Source organism: Pezoporus wallicus, unplaced genomic scaffold (assembly GCF_028554395.1).
Source record: "Pezoporus wallicus isolate ANWC-B61680 ecotype Strahan unplaced genomic scaffold, APGP_CSIRO_Pwel_v1 contig_5104, whole genome shotgun sequence".
In the NCBI taxonomy this organism is placed as follows: domain Eukaryota; kingdom Metazoa; phylum Chordata; class Aves; order Psittaciformes; family Psittacidae; genus Pezoporus; species Pezoporus wallicus.
Window position 1 is genome coordinate 2,410,030 of NW_026637335.1, and position 25,066 is coordinate 2,435,095.

The 25,066-nt window shown below is 55.0% G+C and overlaps 2 protein-coding genes across 3 annotated transcripts in view; one reads left to right on the top strand and one right to left on the bottom strand.

Moving 5' to 3' along the window:
* Positions 1 to 18,385, bottom strand: part of STARD8 (StAR related lipid transfer domain containing 8) — a 55,217-nt gene extending 36,832 nt beyond the window's left edge. Inside the window, exons 1-2 of one of the 2 annotated variants that reach the window (XM_057404824.1) lie at positions 18,034 to 18,385; positions 14,638 to 14,671 (exon numbers count right to left, since the gene is read on the bottom strand). In XM_057404824.1, coding sequence (XP_057260807.1) covers positions 14,638 to 14,671; positions 18,034 to 18,078 — 79 coding nt within the window. In that variant the 5' untranslated portion in view covers positions 18,079 to 18,385. Of the gene's footprint in view, positions 1 to 8,449; positions 8,587 to 14,637; positions 14,672 to 18,033 lie in introns of those variants that run through there. The other variant, XM_057404823.1, reaches the window with a different exon arrangement.
* The window catches only part of OPHN1 (oligophrenin 1), a 99,003-nt gene continuing 76,586 nt past the window's right edge, over positions 2,650 to 25,066 (top strand). The window contains exon 1 of the mRNA XM_057404829.1: positions 2,650 to 2,653. The gene's annotated coding sequence lies outside the window, so the exon portion shown is untranslated. The remainder of the gene's footprint in view (positions 2,654 to 25,066) is intronic.

A 25,066-nucleotide genomic window follows, 5' to 3' on the forward strand; every position in this document is an offset into this window, starting at 1 on the left:
CCCCCGGCCTTACTGGAATGTGCTGCCGGTCCTCTCTGGAGCACACGGGAGCTCTGCACAAAGGTTAACGGACGGCTCCTCTGCCATGGCCACCGGCCTCAGGAAGGCTCCAGCTGCTTTCCAGCACAGCCTCTCTTCCAGTGCTTAAGTCCAACCAAGCACCTCCTTCAAATCTCGTGGTGAGGCTGGAGAAGCATGCAGACGAAGGAAGGCTGAGGGATGAGAAGACCTGACTTCTACACAGACATTCCCCTGCTATGAGTGCCTCTGCTCCCACCTCAGCTCACCCCAAGCAGTGCCGACAGCACCCACGGTTCAGGGTGCTCCTCTTGGAGTGCCACAGCAGGACCGGCACAGCACCGCATGGGGTAGGAGGTTTTGCAAGAGCAACAGCATCCCTGCCTTTGCAGCCTGCATGCTGCCCCTGAAAGCCTTTTACAAGCAAAAAAACAGCTCAGCTGTCATGCCTGGGCTCTGGCCATCCGCTCCACCAATTCCAGTGGGCAGAGGGATCGAGCAATGTCTCGATCACCAGGCTGGTGGAGATAGAAGGAGGTGCCTGTGTTGTGGGATGCATGCTGTGCCAGGGAGGGGAGCCCAGGCCAGGGCTTCGGCAACAGCTCCAGAAAGCATTTCCTGCCTCCAGCACACTGCAAGAACTGGAGAATTAACCTCCCACATACATCTGAATGCAAGAGCCCTTCCAGAGCCATGCAAACTGCAAACCAAATCTGCAAGCCCCTGCAACAGGCAATCAGTCTCAGGCTCTTAGGAATGAACAGTTTAGGGAAGGAGACCCGGTTCTCCTCTCCACTGGGGGATGATTTACCCTGTTCCCAGGAGGGCAGAGCCACGGCAGTGCTGGTGCCAGCAGCTCCCTCCTGCCAGGCTCTGCTGCAGCACAGAAGGACCAGTTGACCTGCCCTCAGCGCTCCCCACCACCAGCACCCAGTGCCAGCCAACTTGCCAGCCTGCTCCTTCGCTGCAAAGTCACGCAGCAACCTCTGCTATGCCCTCAGGGAGAGGGCAACCTTTCCTTCCCCTACCCGATTTCAATTGACTTTGAGAACCTTCAAATCTTTTTGAAATTAGTACAAAACCAAAAGGGAAGTACTGAAGTGCCCCAGGCACGACCATATTTTGTTCTCTTACGAAACTAAATTGCTGGCAGCCTGTTCCATGCATAGGCTCAGGTTTGGACATTTGAGGCAACGCAGACAAGGAATGCTTAACAGAAGTGCGATTGGATTTACTCAGTGGGTCTTTTATTAGAAAAGTATTTCTCAGAGGAAGCACGAGTACATTAGTGAATGCGAGCGCCTCCTCTGAAGCCAGGTTTGATACCTGCTCTGCACTAGGACTTGCTGTTTTTGCACATAAGGAAATTATTGATGAGGTTTTGGCATAAGAGTGGGAGCTGATTGTTGATGGGGGGGGGCACTGATGGGGTTTGAGCAGAGCGGTGCTCCCTGCACAGCTCTCAGCGAGGTGTGGAGCCCACTAGCACGCATGCAGCAAGGGGCTGCTGTGCCCGCTCCAGCAGCACTGCTACCACCCTGCGCTGTGCTCCAGGGAAAAGGTAAACAGCAAAAAGCACATTCATTGATAAGAATTCAAGTATGCACGTGGAAAAGAATGCAGGCTCCTGCCAATAACATCACGATACGTGCTGTGACACCCTGGGACTGTACGGGGGTCTTGAAAAGAGGCGGCTCCCTGCCCTCTGCACCATGGAGCCGTTCCAAAATACAAACCACAAAACCAAACGCACAAAGAGCCGGTGTTTAAGTTAGGCACGATCAAACAACCCTTGGAAAAAACAGCCTCTCACCTTGGCAGCACGTTCGGACAGATTAGTGCTAGCTCACAATGTGACAAACTACGCGCACACACCAAACCTGACCGTTTGTACCGAAGACAGAGGTCTCCAAAAGAGACAATCAACTGGAAACACGTACCCACAGCACCAAAAGCCAGAATCCAAGCCCAACCTTCCCCCGCGAGAGCCTGAGCCGAAGCCTCCTGACGTCAACGCAGCTTTTCCATGACCTCGACGACTCTCAGGATCGGGAGGCAAATCCGTGCTTCCTCATCCACCGGTTTAACTGTCAGCAATCCCAGCTAGAGGAAGGGTGAAGGGGAGCCCTGAGAAAACCTGGGCAGCCCCATCCTCACAGCCAAGCCGTTCACATCCCCCGTTAATTCAGCATCGGCCGCGCTGGCAGGGAGCAGCTCAGCCACGGGCCGCGATGGAAGCAGCAGATTCCTGCCCTATGCACGGCTGTGACAGCCCGGGAAGGACGGGGATCCAGCAGCAGCTCCGGCTGGGGTCCTCCTCCTCCTCCCCGGCTGCAGCTCGCAGCCCTCTGAAACCCGCCCTCCCACCCCTCCGGCACCCCCCCCCCCCCGGCTGCTCCTTTACCTTCAGGCCGGGTGCGCCCCCTCACACCGCGCGTCCCGGCGCGGAGCAGCAGCAGGAGGGAGGGGATGCAGGACCCTCGTTCGGGCGGGCTCGGGGCAGTGCCAGCCGCGGCTCCGGCTGTTGTCAGTGTGAGCGCGGCCGCGGCAGGTGCGGGGCTGCGCCGAGGAGCCCGCCCGCCCCCGGGGCCCGCCCCCCGGACCCGCCCGGCAGCGCCGGAGCCGAGCGGGAGCGGAGGGGTCGGCACCCGCACGCCCCGGCCGCAGCCGGGGAAGGGGCCGCTCCTTGCCGCTGCCCCCCGGCCCCGCTCCCTTCAACCGCCCCTCTCCCTCCCTCCCTCCGCTCCCAGCCCGGCGGCAGCACCCGCAGCTCCGGGAGCTCCGGCACAGGGACGCCGAGCAGCTGCACACCCCCCGCCGGGCTGCTCCCCGCAAAGAGCCCCGGGACGCTGCAAGACATTCTCGCTGTCCCCAGCTCTCCCTGCCCATCAAACCGAGCAGATGGCGAAAGGGGGGTGAGAGCCACTGCAAAGCACACAGGGGTGCGCAGAGGCTGCTCTCACCCGCCTCACTTCCCCAAAGTCCCTCTGGCGCTGCAGGGGATTTTGCTTGCTCGGTTGTTACTGCTCCGACAACACAGGGTAAGGAAGATCCTCTCCACAGCACACGCATCTCAAACCCGGCTTTGGGATCCCAAATCCGTGTCACACCAAAAGAGAGGCAGGCCACAAACTGTTTGCAGGAAGGAGAAGATAGGTAATAGGGTCTGGGATGCAGCAGCTAAGAGTAAAAAAGACCAATGTTTAAAGTGGATTTGAAGGAGCAAGGTTTATAGAGAAACGTGAGGCAAGAGGGCTGGAGGTCAGGAAGCACCAGCATGAGTGTGGAAGGAGAAGGAGAGGAGGCAGCAGAAGAGATGGAGGTTACAGAACACTGGGCAAGAGAGTTGATAGCAGACACAGAGCACAGATGCAGCACACGGGAACACATGCAGTAATTTGGTATGGGATGACCAGAAAAGCAGGAGAGAGACCAGGTATGTTGCAGGAATTCCACAAACAAGCTTTTCTCTTGAAATTACTGTTTGGAGAGTTGTCCAAGCACCCTAACATGCAAGGAACAAGGAAAAAGCTCTGCCTTTTTCCATTGTTTTCACAGTCTGAGAGGCTTTTGATGCACATCTCCTTCCTTCCTTCCCTAGCCCCAGGCTTCTGACCCTCCTCCCACCAGCCTCCCTGCTCCCTCACCACAGCCCCACAGCAGCCCCCCATGTGCCACAGCCCTCACCCCAGGAGACAGGCTCTGAGCAACCGGCCCCTCAATGAGGCTGTTGTTGACTTGAAAGCCTTCACACAGCTTTGTGCGAAGGAGCCTCTTGCCAGATGGGGCCAGGGGTGGGCAGGGGCCCAGGGGTCCTGCTGCTGGAGAGCACAGAGCCAGTGCCACCCCTGCGGTCAGCCACAGAACAGGCAGAGGCTGCTCATCTGCAGTAGTGGAGACCAGTGAGCGGTGAAGGCTGTGAGCACTCCTCTACAGAGGGCAGCTGGGGAGTCAAGGAACGAGGAGCCCAGCAAAGCCCTGACCCCCACGAAGTATCACCATCCACAAAGCACAGCTCCTCAGCTCCTGGGAAGGGCGAAAGAAAGGGATGGAGAGTGACCAAACCCTCTGCGAACACATGATGTGTGCAAAGCCTTGGGGTGCTGACTACCAGGGCACAGCCATGGCAGATGCTTCATTCTGGCCATGTAAGTGGGAAAGTGGCAGAAAGACACAGCACCATTCCCAGCGTGGGGAGCACAGCTGGGGCAGGGCAGGGCAGAGCTCACAGGCAGAGCTCTGCGGCTCAGCTCTCACCAGACACCATGCTGGGTCAGCCAGTCACCAGCAGCACATGGATGGCCACTGGAAAAAGCACTCAGCTCAGAGGAGGATTTCCACTCATTTCCTCGTGCTAAGCAGACCGGGGAGGGCGTGGGGGCAGAGAGGCAGGAAACCTCCCGGAGACACTGAGCTATGAGCAGGCGGCACAGAGGGCAGGACCAAAGCAGCTGGTCCCAAACAGACCCCGCTTGCCCAGGGAAAGCTGAGGCAGATGCTGGGAGGAGCAGGGCTGGCACATACCGCACACTCCCCCCCACACCACCCCGTGAATGGGCCGCATTCACACCCGGTGATATTAATAGTTCCCTGCATATGGCCGAGGAATGGTGGAGTGCCCGAGGGCCACCCCACCGCCAGCATGAGGCACTTGGTGTGCACACGCTTGAGCTCACGGGGGGCATGCAGCAAAGGGGTTAACACAGCCTGCAGTGTGCAGAGGAACAGAACAGCCCGGAGCAGGGCAGGGAGGAACACAGTGCAGCACACTGCCTAGCGCCCTGATAACCACCAGCAAGGGGAGAGTGGTCCAAAGGATGTTGCTAAGAAGGGATAGGAAAAAAATCCTACAAAGGCCCTTTTAGGATGAATGGATACTAGGAAAAAATGTCAGGAAGGGTGACCAGGCTGGGAAATTGCCATCTCCCTCTTCTTTCCAGCTGGGCACCCCCAGCTGCTTGGGACACACAGTGCTAAGCCCAGGAAAGCTCCAGTAACAGGCTCAAAGGGGACCACAGACCTTAGAGGGGACCATGGATGGAATCTCAGAAGAGCTGTGCTCACCTCAGCACAGCCCAAGCTCAGCAGGCAGCCAGGGCTGGGTAAGCAGGGCCACCTCAGACACGCACACCTAAGGAGAAGCTGGGCTGAATGCTGACCCCCTCCCCTACACAGAGCAGCATGCGGCTGCAGCTCAGCACAAGCTACACACATGAAGTTGAGGCATTTTGGGGTAATCTGTCCATGCTGCCCACACTGCAGCCTGGCTCCTGCTGCCTCCTCACCTGCCAACACCCAGAACCCTTTCTTGCTCTGGGCAAGGTCCAGCAGGAAAACTGGCTGAGGCACACAGCAGCTATAGACAAAGGCGCATCCCAAGGGACAGATCACACCAACATGCACGCTGAACACCTCTTCCATGGCTGAGAAGCTCGGACAACACCGATGCTAAAAAGATGGATTATTTAGGTTGGATTCGCAGTTGCATGGATCAGACATTCCCCAGCCTCTGAGGACTGAGCACCTCCAGATGTGACACAGGGGCACACAGCTGGAGGGGAAGGAGGTGCTTCCCCAGCCTCCAGCAGGACTCGCCACAGATCGGGGCTGGCAAGGGCACTCCGGGACACGCTGTGCTTCGCTGCTCTGCCTGCCCCGGTCTCACCAGACCCCCGGGGGCTCCATCCGGAGGCTCCCGTGGGATGAGCCGCGGATGCCGCCGGAGCGTTCGGGACGTCCCCACAGCGGCGGAGCGGGGCAGAGAGCCCCCTGCTGGCCACGGCGAGCAGCACCGAGCTCCGGGCACATGACAACGACCCCGAAAAACCAGAACCGGGGAAAGGGAAGGTGAAACAAATCCCACGAATTCCTGGGAAAACGATCTCTGCTCCAGCTGACCACCCAGCGCGAAAGGGAGACCCGTGCACCCGCAGGAACGCACATCCCGAGCAGCCCCGCGATGGCCACTGCTTCTCTTCTGCTAACAACCAAAATAAACAGGGAAAGGAGGAAAAAGTTAACGTTTGCTCTCAGGTGTATAAATAAAAACTGACCACAGAAACAAACAAGCCAGGAGTGGGTGCCCTGGGGTGAACACATTCACAAGCGTGTGCTCGGGTCTTCTTGCTTTCCTAATGCCAGTGTTAGTCATGCTCCCTCCTCTTCAATGCGGAGAACAAAAGCTCAGGACACTCACATGAAGTAGCTTCACTCGGAGCTGACCTCGTGCCAGAGCAGGGCCTGCGCTTGCTGCCCTCACCCACCTCAGGGTGCCTGTTTTACTTCCCTGTCCAGCCACTCAATGCTTGTTCGCGTTTCCCAGTCCCTCACTCTAGGAGCAGTCACCCCCACGCTGTCACTGCATCCCTTCAGATCCCCAAAAGAATCCCATGAGGAGCCCCAGGCCCAGCAGAGCATCCCACCAACTACATGCAAGCATCAAACCCACCCACTGTCACTGCTGAGGTCTCACCAGGGTTGTGCCCATGCAGAGCAGATCCACATGGCAACCATCTGCCCACTGTAGGGCCTCTCTGCAGGTCACCCAGGAGGAGGATGGCTTTGATATCCTAGTTTGTGAGTGGAAAACCAGGGCAAAGAAGTTAACTGGCTTACATGAAATGGCAGATGGAGCCAGTATCACCAGCTGCATGAGAACAGCAGGCAGGATTCCATCAATACCAAATTCCCCAGCTTCCACGGGAAGAGGGCAAGAGGGAGGAAAAGAGAAACTCAGAGGCATAAGCACAACAGCATCATTCATGGGAGCTGATTTTGTGCAACAAGGGTCCTGTGTCTGGCCCAGAGCTCTAGGCAATTAAAACAGCAGCCACAGATCTCAGAGGAACAGCGGGAATTTATCTGAGGAATCTGGATTATGTGGCCACTGCTGAACCAGAGCAAAAAGCCTTTAGCTCCTGAAGGTAAACACATTGGCGAGCAACGAGAAGCAGCAACCAGCTCAATCACACCAACTGTTCTGCTTCACCCACTCATGCCTGAGCCATTCCTGTTACACTGGCGGGGGGGGGGGATACTGCTGCTAGTCCTTGCTCCATGCAAACAGTACCACCAAGGTGACCGTGAAGGACCAGGTCCTCCAATCCAGGCAAGGGTTTGCCATGGCAGGCAGAGAGACGAGCAGCCTGGCAGAAGGGATGGCACTGTCCATGCCATCAGGGCTCACAGGCAATGCTAACCACTGCAGGTCTGCACTGGGAGTGCAACAAACAGGAAGGTTTGTGGTTCCAGAGATAACAGTGGTGGTTTGCAAGACTAAGAAAGTGGTTTCCATTCTGGTCCAACCTTAGGAAGCACGTATAGGGTTTACCAAGATCAATAGAAAGAGATAAGACACTAATTAACCTCTCGGAAGTCTTGCTGGCACAGTTGGCTCCCAGGAGTAGCTATGGACCCTCTGGGAGGCCCCCAGAAAGGATTTGTTGCTGTGCTCCCAGTCCTGTGTGGACCATCCCAAAACAGTGTCCTGCCCCCTCCATTCCCTGCCTCGCTGGGCCAAAAGCCCCTGGCTACACTCACCCTGGAAGGGAACAGTGGAGTCTGGACATGGGAGCTCTTGGGAAAACCGTTTTCTCCTCGTCTACAACAAACCAAGCTGACCTCCCCATCCCTGAGGAATAACCCATGTCCATCAGATACATTCTGGGCCATTCCCAAAGGGATTGCTTAACAGCAGGAATACTGAGTCTTCAACACAAATCTCAGGGGCAGGTAGGTGTAATTCTTCACTGAGCATCGCAGCTGACCGAAAAACCAAGCCACAGTGGTTCCTCTTTCACACAACCCAAAATAAATTGCTTTCAAGATCATTACCACATGCTGCTAATCAAATTCATCTTTAAAAGCCACATCAAACTAGCTTTAGCACTCAAGCTCCAAGTGAACAAAAATTCTTAAACATCTTAACAGTCTTAATACAAAGACTAATACAAACATCATTTTGACATTATCAGATACAAAATAACGCGCTTTTCGTTTATGCAAACGGGGGGGTCTTTTCCCTCCATCACTCCCTGCTGTTTCCAGCTGCAAAGAGCCGCAGTAGCATTGTGGCATCCCCGCTGCCACACCTGAGCACGCAGACACGCAGTCCCTAGCGCGTTGCAGTGACGGGGCTCAAGGCTCCACCCGATGCAAACATCTTCCGAGCCATTGCTGACGCACCGGCAGCCCCCACCCCGCGCTGCAGCCTCCCTCGGCGGCACCAGCAGACACGACCCGTGCCGCCCCGTTCTAGGGGACACCGTGACCGCCGCGCTCGCTCCGTTCGGGACTGCAGGGCAGCATCGCCCTAGGGCTCCTCCGTCCTAGGGAAGCCCCCAGGTTCCCGCTGCCCCCCCCCCCCCTCCCCCGGAGCCGGGGCAGAGCGCGGGGGGAGCGGCCGAATGGCCCCGGTCCTGCCGGCACTCACCTGCCCGCCCGCGCCGTCCCCACCCGCAGGGACCCGGAGCCGCAGCCCGGCGGAGCCGCCGCCCGAGGGACCGCCCGGAGCCACAGCCCCCGACCGCGGCCCGGCGGCCGCCCATCGCTGCGCTCCGCGGAGGAACGGGAGAGCGGCCGCGGCTCCTCCCCCGCCGGCGGCCGCCTGCCCCCGGCCTCTCCCGCCCGCTTCCTTCCCCCGACGAGGCTCACAGGCCGCCTGGTTTCCTCGGAGGAAGCCGCTCGCCCCGGGGAAGGCTCCTGCTCCCTTCTGGTGCTGCGCGGCGGCCGCGCTGCTCTGCTCAGGGACCGCAGCATCCCGGAGCGTGCTGCGTGCGAACCGGCCCCGCTCCCACCGTGCCGGGTCAATGAGGTGGCGATTCAGGTGTTCCTGAGGCATTTCAGTCTCATCAACTGAGCCACCCCGGCGCCGGTGCACTGGGGAATGCCCGCACCCCGCTCTCGAACGGGGCTGCTGTTCCAAGCGCCGCGGATATTTCGGGCAGGATTCAGTCTCTTCATTAAGAAGAGAAGGAGTTAACATGATCAGACTGGCCTGCAAACACCTCACACCTGCTTTTATTTTCCCCATCTGACCTCTCCTGCTTTGAAAAGAAAACCACAGGAGTGTTACAAAGCACCACAAAGGCCGTGTTTGCTCGCACAGCCCAGTCCCTCCTCCGTCTACAGCAAAGTCTCTCCAGAAATACAGACAGGTTATTTCCAACACAGGAAGCATCGCCTTTCTTTGCAGCAATGTTTCCTCTCTTTCTTTTTAATGCAGCTCAGATGTCAACCCTTTTACCAAAGAAACTACACTGCGAAACCTTTCCACAAGCCCTCAATGCATTTTCTCAACTCAAAGCTTCCCTCTTGACCCTTTTGGTCTCATGCAAACCACACAGAGGATGCAGATATAAATGTACTTTCTTGCCTGAAGTTTCTCTCCACTCTGCCTCAATTGTTCCTTGCTGCCATGGGAAACACTTGGCGACAGGATAGGCACAAAGCAGCCAAAGGGACCTTTTCCCAGCTCGTGCCTGGCACTTCCCAAGTGCCCCGCAGCCTAGCCGACAATCCTGCTCTCTAACCAAGGCTCTTCCTTTTTGGCCTTCAAAGAAAATCGCCCGGTTCATGATAGGATCCTGCTGTTCGGAGGGGGGGGGAAATCTGCATTTTGTTAACTACAGGAAACAGAAAAACTTCCAGACCCTGAAATTAAAGCCCCAGAAGGAGCAGGGAGATGTGCTGGGGGATGGGGATCAGTCACGGCAGCAGCAGCCAGGTCTCAGAGTTACAGAGATTTTTATGGGGGGAACAAGGACAAGAAATGGCCTCGTTCTGTGGAGGGGCTGGAAGGGCCTCTTGCCTCTGACAAAGAGTTTCCCCACAATCGTTTATTGGAAAAACCAAAGAGGGGCCAAGTTGGTTTTGATTTTCCTTTAAAGCATTTTTCCCCGTTTCACGTTTTCAGCACTCAGCCCGGGGAGGGGGTCTCACCCAGCAGCCTGCTTTTGTCCTGAAGAGCAGAAAGGTGACGTGAGAACAAGCCGAAAGTGTTTAAAATAGCTGTAAGCCAAGATATTAACAGGAGTCCTTTGCAAGCCAGTATCACCCCATGGTGGTTCGTGTTAATTAACCAAGGATGTAATTACATGCCTAGCTCTGTGGATTTCTACGGGAGCCACCTTCCCTGCAAGCAGCTCTCTGCGGTTTGCAGAGAAGCAGCAGCAGGAAGATAGCAGCTTGTAGAAAGCACTTGGGTGTTACAAGGCACTGATGGGGATGGCAGCACTTGGCCCAGACAAAAGGGTTTATTGAAACGCTGAAGGCACTGACCCACCCATAAATATCCCCAGGCAGTGACCCCAGGGACAGGCAGGAAAAGGCAGACAGTGCAACCTTGGCTCTGCCCAGAGGCCTCAGCACCAGCCTACCTTATTGGGGAAATTAAACCAGTATGGATAAATAGGTATCAAAGAGCTCAGTGGATCAAAAATAAGCTGAGAAGTCTGAAAAGGAAACGCTGGAGATTGTGCCTCAAGCCTCAGGAGATGCTGTCCCAGCTCCTGAGAAAACATATGACGGAAAGAAGCATAAACTGCTTGCTTTGAAGCTGCCTTGGCGGGGTGATTTTTAGTGCGTGGATTCTCATTTAACAATTATCTTTTTAGTTTTGTAAAAAGCTTTTTTACTACTAAGAGCTAATCACAGAGCATTTTACACTAGCCAGGCACAGGGTCAATCCTCAGTGACAAGAGAATGCCCAGCAGTAAGGCAACAGGGGCTTTAACAGAAGGAAAGAGAGTATTTGGGAATCGACCCTCTCCCTTCATGAAAAATACCCAAAAGCACATGACATCCAAGCATGGGCTGGGTGCCACTGCTCCCAGGCCAGCACCAGTGGGGCTCCTGGGATGGCCCAGGTCCCAGCGGGACCTGAAGTTTATTTAGGAGGGAAATCAGCATATCAGCATAATTCAGTAGCCAAGCCCAAGACAGCCCATGGGTGGACAGAGAAGAGGAAGGAGTAGCACCAGCACCGAGTCACTTCCATCACATGTCACACCAAATCCACTCATAATCACATTCAGTTCATCTTTTCTACTTCCCACCTCTTCAGTTGGGATCCAGACCCGTGACCACATTTTCCACCATGTAACAGGCAGCAATTTCTAAGGGAGTTGCAAAAGGCCCCAGAAACAGGTCACTGCAGCAATATCCAGCATCCCACTCACTCCTTCAAGCCATGGATCAGCTCCAGTTCCCTCCCTTACACTGGTGCTGCAACCAGAGCGCAGCCTGGTGCTCAGGGTACAGCAGCACCCCACGAGCCCTGACTCTCTCCCTTTCACCCAATTCAGGCAATGAGAGAAAAACAGATCCCAATCTCCATCTTTTCACCCCAAAACAGGGCACTGAACATACACACACGTGCCAGGCGAGGAACGAACGGCTCATGCTTCAAACCAGCAGAACCAGCGCAAGAGATTTTCATGTAAAGAGAGAAGAAGAATAGCTCAGCTGTGACAACATATCAACAACAGCTAAATTTAGCAGGTTATTTTCAGAGATCCAGATGCTGGGTAAATACAACCTTATTATTTCATGCAGGGGCAAAAGTTCAGCAGAGTCCCTCATGCTTCTTTTCTCTATTATTTCACCACGTCCAGTCACAGAGGCCCACTTTTGAAATCCCGTAATGCCATCACTGCCTGGCTGCATGAAGGAAGCTGCGAGCACAATCCCCATCTCTCAGCAGTCAGAGGAGGCCACTGCTTAATGACATTTGCAGAGTGTGCTCCCCATCCTACCTCTGGAGAGGCCCGATGCTGCTAGCATCAGGAATTGGTTTGGAGGATGAAGTTTTCACGTGATGGCTGGTCTGCGAGCGTTTCCTTTTAGCTTTGTCCAGAACAATACAAGGGAAGTGAATGTAGGAGGGGAAGCAGAGGGTTAGGAAATCCATGAGAGCTGGGCCCTGGTGGGCACAGCTCCAGCAGGATGGCTTGGGGCTGGGGACCCCATAGCCATGCGAGCTGGGGCTCTGCTGCTGGTCAGGGTAATGAGTGCCATGGCAGGGACACAGGCTACCTGCTTATGCCACAGGATGGGAGGACTCAGACCGGGCTCTTTCCCCCGGGTAGCACACCACATAGTTTGAGCTGGTCAATCAAAGTTCTGGGCCATTTGCCTTCAATCCAAACTGAGCCAGTGACTGCCTATGGAGGTGGCTATCTGTGATGACCGTTCACTGTCTTCCTCAGCACTCGATTCTGGCTCAAGCGCCAGCAATGTCCCCCCAGACCGAGTCCCTGCATGCTCCTGCTGAAAGGTTGCCCCTGAGACAGTGAAATCCAAGTTGTTTTCCACCACTGCTGCCGAGGGAGCTGAGCGCAGCATGCCCATCTATTTTAATGACAGTGGGAAGCAGCAGTGGGTTTGTACAGTCGGCATTCAAGGAAGGGACGACGGCAGCACAGCCTTGGCTCCCAGATGCTCACAGGCAGGGATGGGGCCTGGGAATCAGGAATGAGCGTGGCTGCACTTTGGGAAGCAGCTCGGGGAGTTTGCTGTGTGTGCTGGGAGAGCAGCAGTGCTGTATGCGGGGTCAGGGACAGCTCCAGAAAGCAATGGAAGAGCTACAGGAGACACGTTCCCAACCGTTCCCAGGACAAACGCAGAAGCAGCTCAACCCTGCCTCATGCTGTTGTCTCCAGAGCTTGGGTTCTCTTGGCCAGAAAATCATCAGGGAAGGGACACAGAGTCTCCTGAGACCATCATCTGAATGCTTCCTTAAGTGACCCCATTTGTCCGAGCACCTTCTGGGGACTATCAGCTGAGAGGGCAGCAAAGCAACTGCACCAGCCTCTTCTCAGAGCTCTAAAAACCCCAGCAGAGGGTATGAACTGACTTCAGGCTTGCTCCAAGTCCATGAAAGGGAGAGCTTCAGCCATGCCCCCACTGGGCACCATGCTGCTGCAGGATGCAGTGATGCCACAACGGCTCCAGATGGTGCATAGAATCCAGGGGACAAATCCTTTGGTATGACACCATAGCTGCTCCTGTATGTGAGGGCTCCAGCCCTCAGATCCCTCCACAAACATGACACTGTGGTGGCTGAGCATCCCTCCAGCAGCATAGAGCTTGTCAGGGTGATATGTGGACGTGTCCAGGAAGGTGTTGGCTGGGTTTGTCGTGAATGTTGCTGAGACTTGGACTTTACAGGCAGTTTTACCCAAAGGAAAATACCCTAGAAATATTCTTGCCCCCAAAGTCCTAGCCACAGATGTGTTCTGTAGGAGTCTTCTCTGCCCCTTCCCTTACCCGGGGCTCTTTAACCCTTCTTAACAAGCTCTTGATATTCATGTTCTTAATCTCTCCTGTGAAAGGGCAAGAAAGACCACCCAGGATTACCTCTGGAGCTCCATTCACAAAGCCCCTTTTGTTGTCCAGAGCTTTCCTTGCTCCTGGGCTCTTGCTCCCCTGGGTTTAGGCTCACCTAACCCTTATGTGGATGGAAAACAAGAGGCCAGGTCATTGCCCTCCAGTTAGTGGAACTGCTGGGAGATCCCCAGGCACATCCCATGGACTCCCTGTAAGGCTGTTTCCCTCCCTGCAAAAAGCCTCCCTTGCACCAACCAGTGAAATGATTTTTACCCATCTTGCCCATGAGCTGGACCATGCTTGGCAGTGGGGCTGTTTCCCTGGGATGGAACATGAGGCCAAAGTGAGATCAGAGCATTCCTTCACAGTCAGCAAAGCAGCAGCCAGGATCAGAACACTATTTCAGACAGTTCTGGCAGCAGGGACCTGTTCTTAGAACAAGCAGCTGGCCATGCCCCATCTAGGAGCCTATAACCCCATGATCACCATTCCCGAGGGGCACACCTCCTCCTCCTCCAGCCCACCACCAGCTTCTGGCCTCCCCAGCCCTCATGACCCCCTCAATGGCAGAGTGGCTCTGACCCCTAACCTCTCCCCCTGCCTTTGCAGAGGGACAGTTTGGGCAGAAGCAGCCCATGAACATGCACACAAGAACCGTGGCTCAGTCAGAGCTGCACCGCGATTCCCTCCTGCCTGGCTGTCACTGGCAAGACATCTCAATCACACACAGCTGAGGGGCTGCAAGCTGGGGGCGACCCTCCTTCCTGTGGCACAGCAGCTTCAAGTCTGTGGAGGTCCTATGAGCTTGTCTGCAAAGCACAAAGTCGTTCACCATAAGGAAGAGAGGGATCGAAAAGGAAACAGAAAGGAGCAGAGCTGCTGCCAGTCTGTGCTGGTTGACGGGCACAGCTACAGCAGCACACACACACCAAGAGGGGACTTGTGCCTCTTTGCAGGGGGGGACTCTATGCACACAGTGGCAGGATGTCACTGGTGATAACTGCAACACGCAGCCAAGCCACGCTTGCAGCCAGGGTGGGGAAAGGATGGAGCAAAGGATGGGGGGAAGGAGGGGCTGGACATGTCTTGGGGTCCCTCCTGTACTGCTAGGGCTCAGCCTGGCTGGCACTGCCTCATGCTGGTTGCCTTTGCTACCCCTTTGAACAATACAGTTGGGGGGACATCATACTGCTGGCAGAAGAAATCAGCAGCTCAGCAAGAGGAGGGTACTTGTAATCTCTGCCCATCCCACAGCAAGGGCATTCTTGCCCCAAAAACATTGTCACAGCTTACCTGCATCTTTTTTATCTTCTAGCAAAGTGAAGCGCTGTGAAAAGAAAGATAAGAGAAATCATTTTGTTATCTTTGTGATTGTCATGCTCATGGACTCCTACTGCTTGTTTGAGCTCAGGCCCCAGTTCAGCCCCCCTCTTTGCCAGGAAAGGAGCTGGGACCAGCGCTGCCTGCTCCAGCTCTGAGCACAAGCATTGCTCTAGCAAAGGCTTGTCCCAAATGCATCAGCCCCACTGGCTTTAAACCACCAAGCCAAACACAGCCCAGAGCACTGGGCAAGCACGGTGTGCCCAGCACGTGCCCAACACTGTGGCTCCCAGCCCGCTGGAAGCCATCAGAGGAGCAGCAGTAGCCAGGACCAGGGGCTCTGCATCCACAGTGCAGACAACAGAGCCAGGGAAAAAGGGATGTCTGGAGAGTCTGGCCTTTCTGCTTGACAAGGATGCTGCAAAATTGCTAGAGAGGAGACAGCGAGGGAGGCAAGAGCTAACAGATCACAGCAAGGGATCAAACCAGCAAGGGAACCAGGCTGAGGTCCCCCTGAACACATCCCTTGGTACCTCTGTGGCTGCACAGATGGCAGTGGAGATGTCCACATTTTAATTGCATTAGTAGGTCTGGAGGCAGAGCGTACAATGGTGGCTGCAGGCACGGAAAGCCGACAATAAAGAAAGGAAGAGAACAATAAAGGAAAGCTGAAAGCAGGCTGGACTGTAGCTCCCCAAGTCTCTCCACCGGCACAACACACGGGATGGGGAAGGGGCCACCAGCACCATGCACAGGGTCTGATCCTTATCTATGGCTGGAATTCTGCAGGGATAAAGCAAGGGGATTTACAGACAGCAGAGCATGGAGGTGGAGAAGCAGGAGGGACCCAGCACTGCCTGGATCCTGTGGTGAGCACAGAGCACAGGAAACTCCCAGGTCCCTCTCCAGGCACAGGCAAGCCCCCCCCCCCCCCAGTGCATCCCGGCCCCACTGAGCAGGGCCAGAGGTGCTGGAGAGGCTCACTGCAGGAATGCAGTGCGCTGCTGAGCCGGCCTTTCCCACGGGCCACCCGGGACCCCTCTTCCTGCCAGAGCCGCAGGGGCGGGGATGACCCAGGTGGAGATGGGTTTAACCATCTCCCTGCTGCTGGGCTTCTCATGGCAGCGCCTGCCCAAGAGATGCCCATCAGCGGGGCCGAAGCTCTCAGCCTCACAGCGTGCCTGTGTTTGCAGTGGGAAGGTCACCATGGTCCACTAGCGCATTTGGTACTGATGAATGTGTTGCACTGCAGGGAAGCCCTGGGAGCTGCTGCATGCTCAGCTCTCTCCTCCTCAGGGAGAGCCTGCACGGATGCCCAGGCCCTGATCTGGCAGTGTGTGGGCAGCTGGAGAGCGTCAGAGCTGAAAGCATTTGGACAGGGAGATGATCACTGGGATGTGATCATGTCTGTTATCACAAGCTCTGCAGCCGTCAATCAGCCTTGCAGCTGGCACGTGTAGCAGATGCCCATAGAGTGGGTGATGAGGTAGGGCTGCTCTCCCAGGCCATGGCAAGGGCAGGGAAAGCTGGTCCTGGTGCTAAGGCAGCTCTGGGGAGCCTCCTCTCCCTGGCTGTCATGTCCTGGCCCTAGCACCTTCTTTTTTCCCCACAAATTTTTCCACCAGCCACAGCTCTATTTCATTTAACCCAGAAAGCGTTAATCCCACAGGCAGAGCCGGGCACATTTCTCCCTCTTCAAGAGATTCCTTTGCTGTTCATGATGAGTAACTGAGCAACACCGGCTCAGGGAGGAAAGCAGGAAACCAGGCAGAAGCCTCAGCCCCACATGAGGCCATCAGTGCTTGCCAAGCAGAAGGGTGATGTCCCCATGCCTTCAGCCTCCCAGCACCTGGCTGACACCAAAGCCCTTATCATGGGCCCATGCACAGGTCCCTGGCCATGACTCCTTAGTGCCCAGGGGTGACAATGGGGAGAAAGAGCCCCAGAACCAAGGAAAAAAATTTACTCCCAGACCCATAAACAACTTTTCCCCGTGCTCAGGCGCCACACTGCTCCAGGCAGCCTGCAAAGCGTTCCTTAGGCAAGAAGGAGACACAAATACTGGCATAATCAGTAAAACCGGTGGGTGTTGGGAAGGTGTCCTCAAACAGTGAGATGGGCCAGGAATGCACCAGGGTGAGAGAAGCCCTGCGCACTGCCTGGGGCCACAGCCAGAGGAGCAGCTGCTGCCGGGGGAGCTGGGGACAGTGAGGACAGGAGCCACCTTCTCCCACCCATGCCACTGGGGCCACCGGAGCCTTTGACGGGCTCGAGGTGATGGTGCCATTATCTACTGGTTGCTTTCAACTTTGCTGGAGTCCATGGCAGTAGGGCCCTTTGGTAGCTGCAGCACTGCAAGAGGGGATGTGGGACCCGGCTTCCATCTCTGCACCACCTTGAGTACAATGGCGATGACAACACACAGCTCACAGGGACAAGGAGGGTTAACAAGGATGTGTTAAGCTCTCTGGAGACAGCAGGGACAAGACAGCTACTAATATTATTAATGAATTTCACAAATGTCATTTTTAGACTCAACTATTTTGAGCTATCCATTGAAGCCCCGGGGGAACAGTGCGCATTCCGCATTCATTTCACCACGGCAGATCCACTCGCTTGACGCAGCTTGGTGAACAGCACTGGTTGTAAAGGGATTTTACTGCTTTTTCCAATCCAAAGCTCTTGAAATCCATGCTGACAATACCTCCAAAACCTACCCAGCACACCTACCACCTCACAGTACAGGCTGTGGTACAATAAATCAAACAAACAGGCAGCCAGAGAGGGAGTTGCATGTTATTAAGGCAACAGATGAGGAATTAAACCCAAATGAAAAATACCAGATGCCATGAGAACCACTGCTGCAGGAAATTAAAAACTCAAGGCCTCCAGTCTCACTGTTCCTTTGTCATCCCACTTCCAGCTGCCACAGGTCGGCAAAGCCAAACGTGTCCCCATTGCCATGCCCTGATGTGCACAGGGGTCCTCAGCCCAGGCATGGGCAGACCGTGCTGGGGGTGATAGTGCACGCACACACACACACAAAGCCCACTGACTGCCCTGTTCACCAGTGCCACATCCATTATGCCCATGCTGCCTGCGTTCAGCCGAGCACAGCACCCTACGTGCCCTGGCTATGGGACGTGGGTACTTGGCTGATGCTGACCAACACACCCGCATGCAGCCCCTTCGCAATGAACCTTTCACATGCGTGTGGGGCACCGGCATGACATCCCTCCAGAGCAGATGTCAAGCACCACGAGCAAGCCCCAGCCCTGCTAAAAACGCCTCCCTCGCCACCCCTTGACAGCTTCTCCTGAAACTGGGAGGGTGTCAGAAGGACACACTATTAAACAGACAATCCCTTACCTTGGCTCTTTTGAAGCAAGCCCAGAAGAAATCCAGCAATGGCATGATGGACCGGGTGGGGGGGCAGGCATGGAGCCCCCCTAGACCGCAGTGTAAGCCCTGGGGAGGGCCCCCCCCGGCACCCCCATGGCTGCTGCCTGCGGCAGACAGCGCCGGGCAGAGCCCCAGTGCGGGCAGGAGCTCGGTACAGGCAGGGAGGACGGAGGGAGGAGGCAGCGCTGCCTGCGGAGGCGGGCCAGCGATTCAAACCCTGCACCGTTATTCAGTTGGTTGCGAACAGGCTTGGACGGCGACTGAAATTCCCTGAAGATTGCGAGTTTTAAACAGCTCCAGGCTTTCCTTCCTGCCTTGAAGACACTGAGCAGCGCTCCCCTCCTCGGTTCCCAGGCAGCGGGAAGGAGAAAGGGGAAAGAAACACCCCCTAGAGCAGAATAACTGTGAGTTTGGCTGTCAAAGGCACATGTGGGACATTGGAAACCCAAACCCCAGACAGTTTGGATTTCTGCTACAGTCCCTGCTCCAGCTCACCAGCAGCGGTCACAGATGCAATCGAGAGGGCTCCCAACGCTCTCACCTCTGAGGGACAAGCTGTGCCCACATAATCACATCGCTCTGCCTCCTCTGCCGCCAGCCTCATCCCAGAGCTGCGGGCAATCCTTCAGTGGGACCCCAGCAGAGAGAAAAAGAGGGGAAAAACACCCCTAGTCATCAGATGTGGCCCAGCCATTCACTCCAACTCCATTCACAGCTCCTTATCTTCCTTCCACAAACATTACTGCAAGCTTAGCATTTGCTCACAAGAAGGACCATAATAAAAGGCAATGCCACGAACTTTTGTGCAAGCCATTGGATGCACAGGCCCACAGTCCTCCAGGCTAGAAGCCTTCCCTCAGGCACACAAGAAAACCTCATCAACTGGTCATTTATGTGATTATTTCAGAATAAGCAATGGCAAATTGATCAGCAACCACGCTCCCACAGGACACTTGATGGATGCCCAGCAAGCCAGCAGCACTGCTCCTGCCTACCCCGTGTGTCCCGGGGGACGATCCTTCCCACACAAAGCCCAGGGCCCCTTCAGGTGGGTGACATGTAGGAATGCCGTGGCTCTGCCCCAGGACAAGGTGCCATTTGTAGTGTGATACCCCAGCAGCTGGTGCATGCGGCAGCTGAGCCCGCTGCCAAATGTCAGCAAGGACAGACCACGACGCAGTGCTGGGCCCCCCAAAGCAGCACTGGTGTCTAAGCATAACACTGCTGCTGTCCTGGGACCGCCTCTGCCACATTTCCCTGTCTGCCCCAGTGCCAGGGAAGGCAGGAACAGCAGGGAGATGAGCAGAGTGAGCAAAGCACTAAGGGGACAGGGTGGGCAGGACCCTGGTCAGTAGCAGTGTAAGCACAGGACACCGCAGGGATGCGGTGCCTCTCCCAAGCCACCTCCACTGCTGAGCCAAAGGAGCACACTCGCATACCAAATCTCCAATAGAGGGGGATCAGCGCCAGCCTCACTGGTGCTCTCTGCAGCAAAGCAGAGAGAGCAGTCACAGCTCGAGGGACAAGGCAAGGACAGGAGTGTGGAAGACCATGACACAGCAGAGCTGGAGAAGCTGCACCCGCGTGGAGATGATGGTGTCAGGCACCGCCACCCCTGCAGCATCCTGCACTCGGGCCCGTGGATCCACAGGACAGCAGCGGCCCGGCCCCAGCAGCAGCACGCAGGCGGTGTCCGTCCCGGCGCCGGCTCCAGCTGCCTCCTTCCATCTCCCCCTCACTCATTCCTCAGAGAGTTTTGGCACCGCTCCTGGGCTTGGCACCAGCCGCAGCTCCTCCACCGTGTCCCCTGCATTAGTGAGCCAGTGCAGTGGGGCTGGGGGCACCAAAGCACAGCACAAACTTTGTGAACCAGCCTCTTCTTGCCTCCTTTAAATGCCTGGGACCAGGAAGACAGTCTCACTTCTGTGGCACACGTGCCCGGGGTCACCTTTCCTAGCAAGCGTTTTACTCACAGGAGGGTGCACAGAGGAGTTAAGGCCAGATGCTGCTGACTGACAGTGAGCAACCCCCTCCATAAATCACTCACCACTGCCTTCAGGGCTGCATTTTTTTATTCCAAGGACTTGCAAATAATTCCCCTCCATGGACAGAGGCAGCTGGGATGAGTACCCATTTCCAGATGTCCCCATTCACCAAACACTGCTACCATCATGTTGAAGCTGCCACCTCAAGGCATTGCCACTGCAGGATCCTGGCAGAAAATCCTCCCAGTCACTGCCACTGCTGGTTCTCAATGCAGAAGTGCAGGCATTTCCCTTGGAGCAGGACAGAGCTGGCTGTGGAGCCCCAGGAAGTGTGCAAGGGCACACGTGTGTGCATGAGGCAGAGCATACCCAGATCTCCTGCCCTCAGCCTGGTTTGGTGCGGGAGACACGCTCCTTCCTTGCCACCTTTGCCAGGGATGGGATGCTCTGAAGGCAGCTTTCACCAGAGGGACTGTGCATAGGAAGCACATGAGGTGCAATCAGACCTCCACAGGGGGATCACAAAAGACTGATGGAGATGGGTCTGTCCTGACAGAACTGGGGAAGTTGTTGTGGAAAAGGAGCAGCCCCACAGCTTTAACTACAGCTGTACCAGAAAGGCGCCACCAGAGAAACTACCCCACCAGCACCTTGCTTCATGGCTCACTCCGGCAGCATTCAGTCCTTCTCCCACTTCCTCCAGAAGCAAAAAAATCCCAAAGTTAATGCAAATAGAAGAAAGCTGTCTCCTTCCCAGGGCCCGGGAGACAAACCACAGAGACATCTACATACTTGTGTAGCTTCTTCCTATCCAGTCATCCCAAAAGCATTCAAGTAATTTTAAATCTAGGATCCTTCTTCAGCAGACCAGGATACCATCCTCTGTAAGAAGAGGTCCTGGGGACTGGATCCACTGTGGAGTGGCTGACACACATGCCAATTGGGTATTTATGCCAAGTGATGGCAGAACACAGGTTCCACTGCTGCATTTGTCTCTTCCCAACATTTCTAACATACCTGCTCCACAGACATTTACAGGAAAAATAAAAGCAATTTCTATTAATTCCTTCCCTCTTTCTGTCTATAATACCTATCGCTATCACTTGTCAGACTTACATGAGAACCCATCTTAAACTTGAGTTAATTTTAAAAGGCTGATTCTAAGGCAAAATCCCCACTGTACACACTCACTGACAGCTCTCCACATGGGGAGTGCCAGCGCTGCCCCATCTGCTGCCCTGGAGATGGGACAGACACCAGCCTGACCCAGCACTACGACAAACATCGTGCTTTCTCTGTAAGTCATGGGACAGGGCTGGTATTTTGGAGGACAGGTACAGCCTCTTCTCACAACATATCATGCCCCAGAGGATCCCATGTCACCTCCCCAAATGCCTGTGGCCGGGTGCTATTCCTGTCCCATTGATGAGCTATTGCTGTCACGGCGGTCACTCAGTGGCACTGGGCAGTTAATAACAGCTAAAAGCTGGCAGATGACATCAGCACAGGCAAAAGAACCCACCAATACTGCTGGTACCAACCCTGAGGGCTGGCCCCACTTCTGCTGGAAAACATGGGGCTCCTGAAGAGGTGCAAGCAGGGGGCAAGCTGCGCCTTGCCAGGGAGTAGCCCCTGCCAGCCATTAGCATGCAGTGATTTTCCACTTGCTGCTGTGTGCAGGCATTTCCCTGAGGTCAGGAAGGGAGCAGCTACTGCAGAGCAGGCGCTTGCTCTATTAGCATAGCGGGAACAGAGACCCTTTTCTTTCAATAACGCTGAATTGCTGGGCGGGTGCTGCCGGGGCTGGGGCTGTGACACCCTGTGGGTGGCCAGGGAGAAAGCCATAGGGAAGATGTAGAAACCTGCTGCCCACAGGAAATGGTACCAAAGAGGCTGCAGGGACAGTGGCTTTCCAAGGATGGGATTAACCTCCTTCGCTCAAGCAGCCCTCCCATGCCCACATGGTGCTCACCCCTGGGAGGTCTGGCAATGGCACCCCACACCAGGGCTCGGGCTGTGATGCCATTACCAAGGATGGATCTTGGTGCTGGGCTCCAGCCAGCGGTCTCTGCTGGGCTTTGTGCCCTGCATTTGAGGAGGCACCAAGCACCACGCAAAGCCTACTGAAGTACACGAATGTCGAAGACATTCCCCAACCTCCCGCTGTCCCACAGCTGCCCCATGCCTGCCTGTCACCACTGCTTTTCCCTTTGGAAGTTTCTCGTAAAAAATAATCCAATCTCCAATAGTGCATTAGGGAACATGAGATAACTTAAGATCTGCACTACTGTTTTTCTTTGAGAGTCTAAACTGCTCGGGTTTGATTTTGAAAACAAACCATTCAAACAGAAGTCATCATCTCTGGAAATGGGTATCTGATTCTGTCACTTGTAACAGGGCTCCTGGCCTTTGCTGCTCAACCGGACGTTGCCAAACATCTGCCTGGCAGCATCCCTGGCTGGGACCCACAGCTGTACCACACATCCACCCTGGGGAGCAGGTCAGCCCCGGAACAGGGCACTGGGAATGTTGCTGGTGATCAGGGAGAGACCAGCTTTGACCAATGCAGGCTCGATTACAAAAGACACCACCCAATGCGATGAGCCTTAACACACGTACTCGCACAAAGAGGCTATTTAATGATAAAGGAGAGTTATTTCCAGCAGGGCAGTTGCTGCTTCTACTTTGAGGCACGACAGACAAGCTATGAATATACCATCAGGCTGGTGCTGTGACCAGGACGTGGGGAAATGCCCCAGCCCTTGCCTCTGGGACACCCACTCCCAATGCCTGTGGCATTCCTGTCCAGCTAATGCTTCACCTTTCAACACCAATTACATTTTTCCCTAACCCAGATGCACACTGGACTCCCTCACACGACCCAAGGGCCCCTTGCCTTATCCACAGCTCCAAGAAGCTCCCCTATCCTTTCCAGCCCCCTCGGAGGTCCTGGCAAAGGCTGAACCAGTGCATTTCCCTCCAAAGGATGGTCTGTTTTGTGAATACCAGTGAATGCGGTTACAAGTACCGATTTGTTTAGCAAACATACAAAAGACAAATAAACTTCTCAGGTAATTAGTCCTCACAGACTCACAAAACTCCTCAATGTCACTAAACAAAGAGATGAAATCACCGACAACATTAGTCAGGGATGTTTCTGTGGAATTTCTGCTGCACAAGCAGGGCTGAGCTCTTGCAAAACCTCCAGCAAAGTTGCTGCAGTTCTCATATCGGCATCTTGAAAATGAAAAGAAATACAAAATGGGCTGCATTTTTACATATGAAAGAGTGGCATAAGCTGAATGCTCAAAAAGCAGCCTTCCCTTCCCACGGGAATATCGCTGAGCTACAAGAGCCTGGCTGGGACACTAATCCCATGCCACGAAGGCAGGCGCCAGACCAGCACGAGGAATTGCGAGCATCTCTTATTATTAGCAAGAGCAGGGAGTCTCCTATGGCAAATGTATAGGAAAGCAAAGAGCTGTGCTATTAACAGCTAGGGGCACGGCCTGGCTGTCCCAGGGTGGATGGAGAGAGCCTCAAGGGCCCGTGTTCTCCCAAAACCACAGCTGGTTTAGCAGGCAGCTGCTTGGAAGCTCTTCCCCTTCATAGCAGCCTCTCCTGCCTGCACTGTGCAGAAAAGCAGATCAAACCCCTCCTGCCAAAGCTGAATCCTGTCCAGGAGCAGCACGGGATCATAGAACGGTTAGGGTTGGAAAGGATCTTAAGATCATCTAGTTCCAACCCTCTGCCGTAGGTAGGGACACCTTGCACTAAACCATGTCACCCAAGACTCTGTCCAAGCTGGCCTTGAACACTGCCAGGGATGGAGCATTCACAGCTTCCCTGGGCAGCCTGTGCCAGTGCCTCACCACCCTCACAGTAAAGAAATTCTTCCTTATATCTGGTCTAAACTTCCCCTGTTTCAGTTTGAACCCATCACCCCTTGTCCTGTCACTACTGTCCCTGATGAAGAGTCCCTCTGCAGCATGGGAAGGGCTGGCAATGCAGAAATGCACATACATACATATAGAGGTGAGAACTGGTTGGATGTAAGGGGCATGCTCCTACTGGTGCCCAGCTACCTGTCCTCAACAGCCAACATGCTCAGCAGCTAAAAAGTAAAAATCACCACAGGCAACAGAGACACATGAGTCTGTCAGGCTCGCCCTATTAAATGCCATTTAATAGGCTGCATTTGACCTCCTCATGTATTTTTGCACACAAGTTCTAGTGACAACTGTTGTCTGGGGGAGATCCCAACCCTAATTCTGGCCTAGGCTTGGGATTAATTAATAAGACAGAGGAATCTCCATCAGGTGCAGTGCTCTGCTCCCTGCAAGCAAGGACAGGTCTTTGCAAGTTTAACCCTGCAAGACAAATGTGCACATAGGCTCCTCTCACTTGCACGGGGTTAGACAATTCACATACTGAGTTCTCCACACTCGAATTCAGAGGCAAACCCTGTCCAGCACAGCTTCTCCCTGCTTGTGGGAGACAGGAGCCAAATTCCCTAATGGCTTCAAGCATCAAGGTGTGCATCTCTGGGATGCAGGTGGGAGCATGAAGGTGACAGTACCCAAAGGCAAGCCAGCCTGTGCCCACTTTGGCTTACAGGGCTCCACTGTCACTCTCCAGCACTCTGGGGTCTCTGGAGGGTTGCCATCACAAGACAAGGGCTGTGCCTGACCCACAGCCTGGCCAAGCAAAGCTTGCTGAGGTGAGAGGACCACAGTGCAAAGCCTTGCAGCCAGAGACACAAAAGAGGCCTAGAGAAGTTGTCCTGAAGAGCCCAGGTTTGCTGCAAGCAGCTGCAGTCAAACCCCACCAGAGCTGGGCTGATCCTGCAAGCATCCCAACAGCAGAACACATCAAAGCTGAGAGGGTCCCAGAAGAGAAGGCAGCCAGGTCAGACAAGCACTAAGGAGGGCAGTGGCACCAGCATGGTGCTCTTCCCATTCAGGGGCATCGTAGAAGACATTTAAAACAAAGGAGCACCAGGCAGAGCTTCTCTT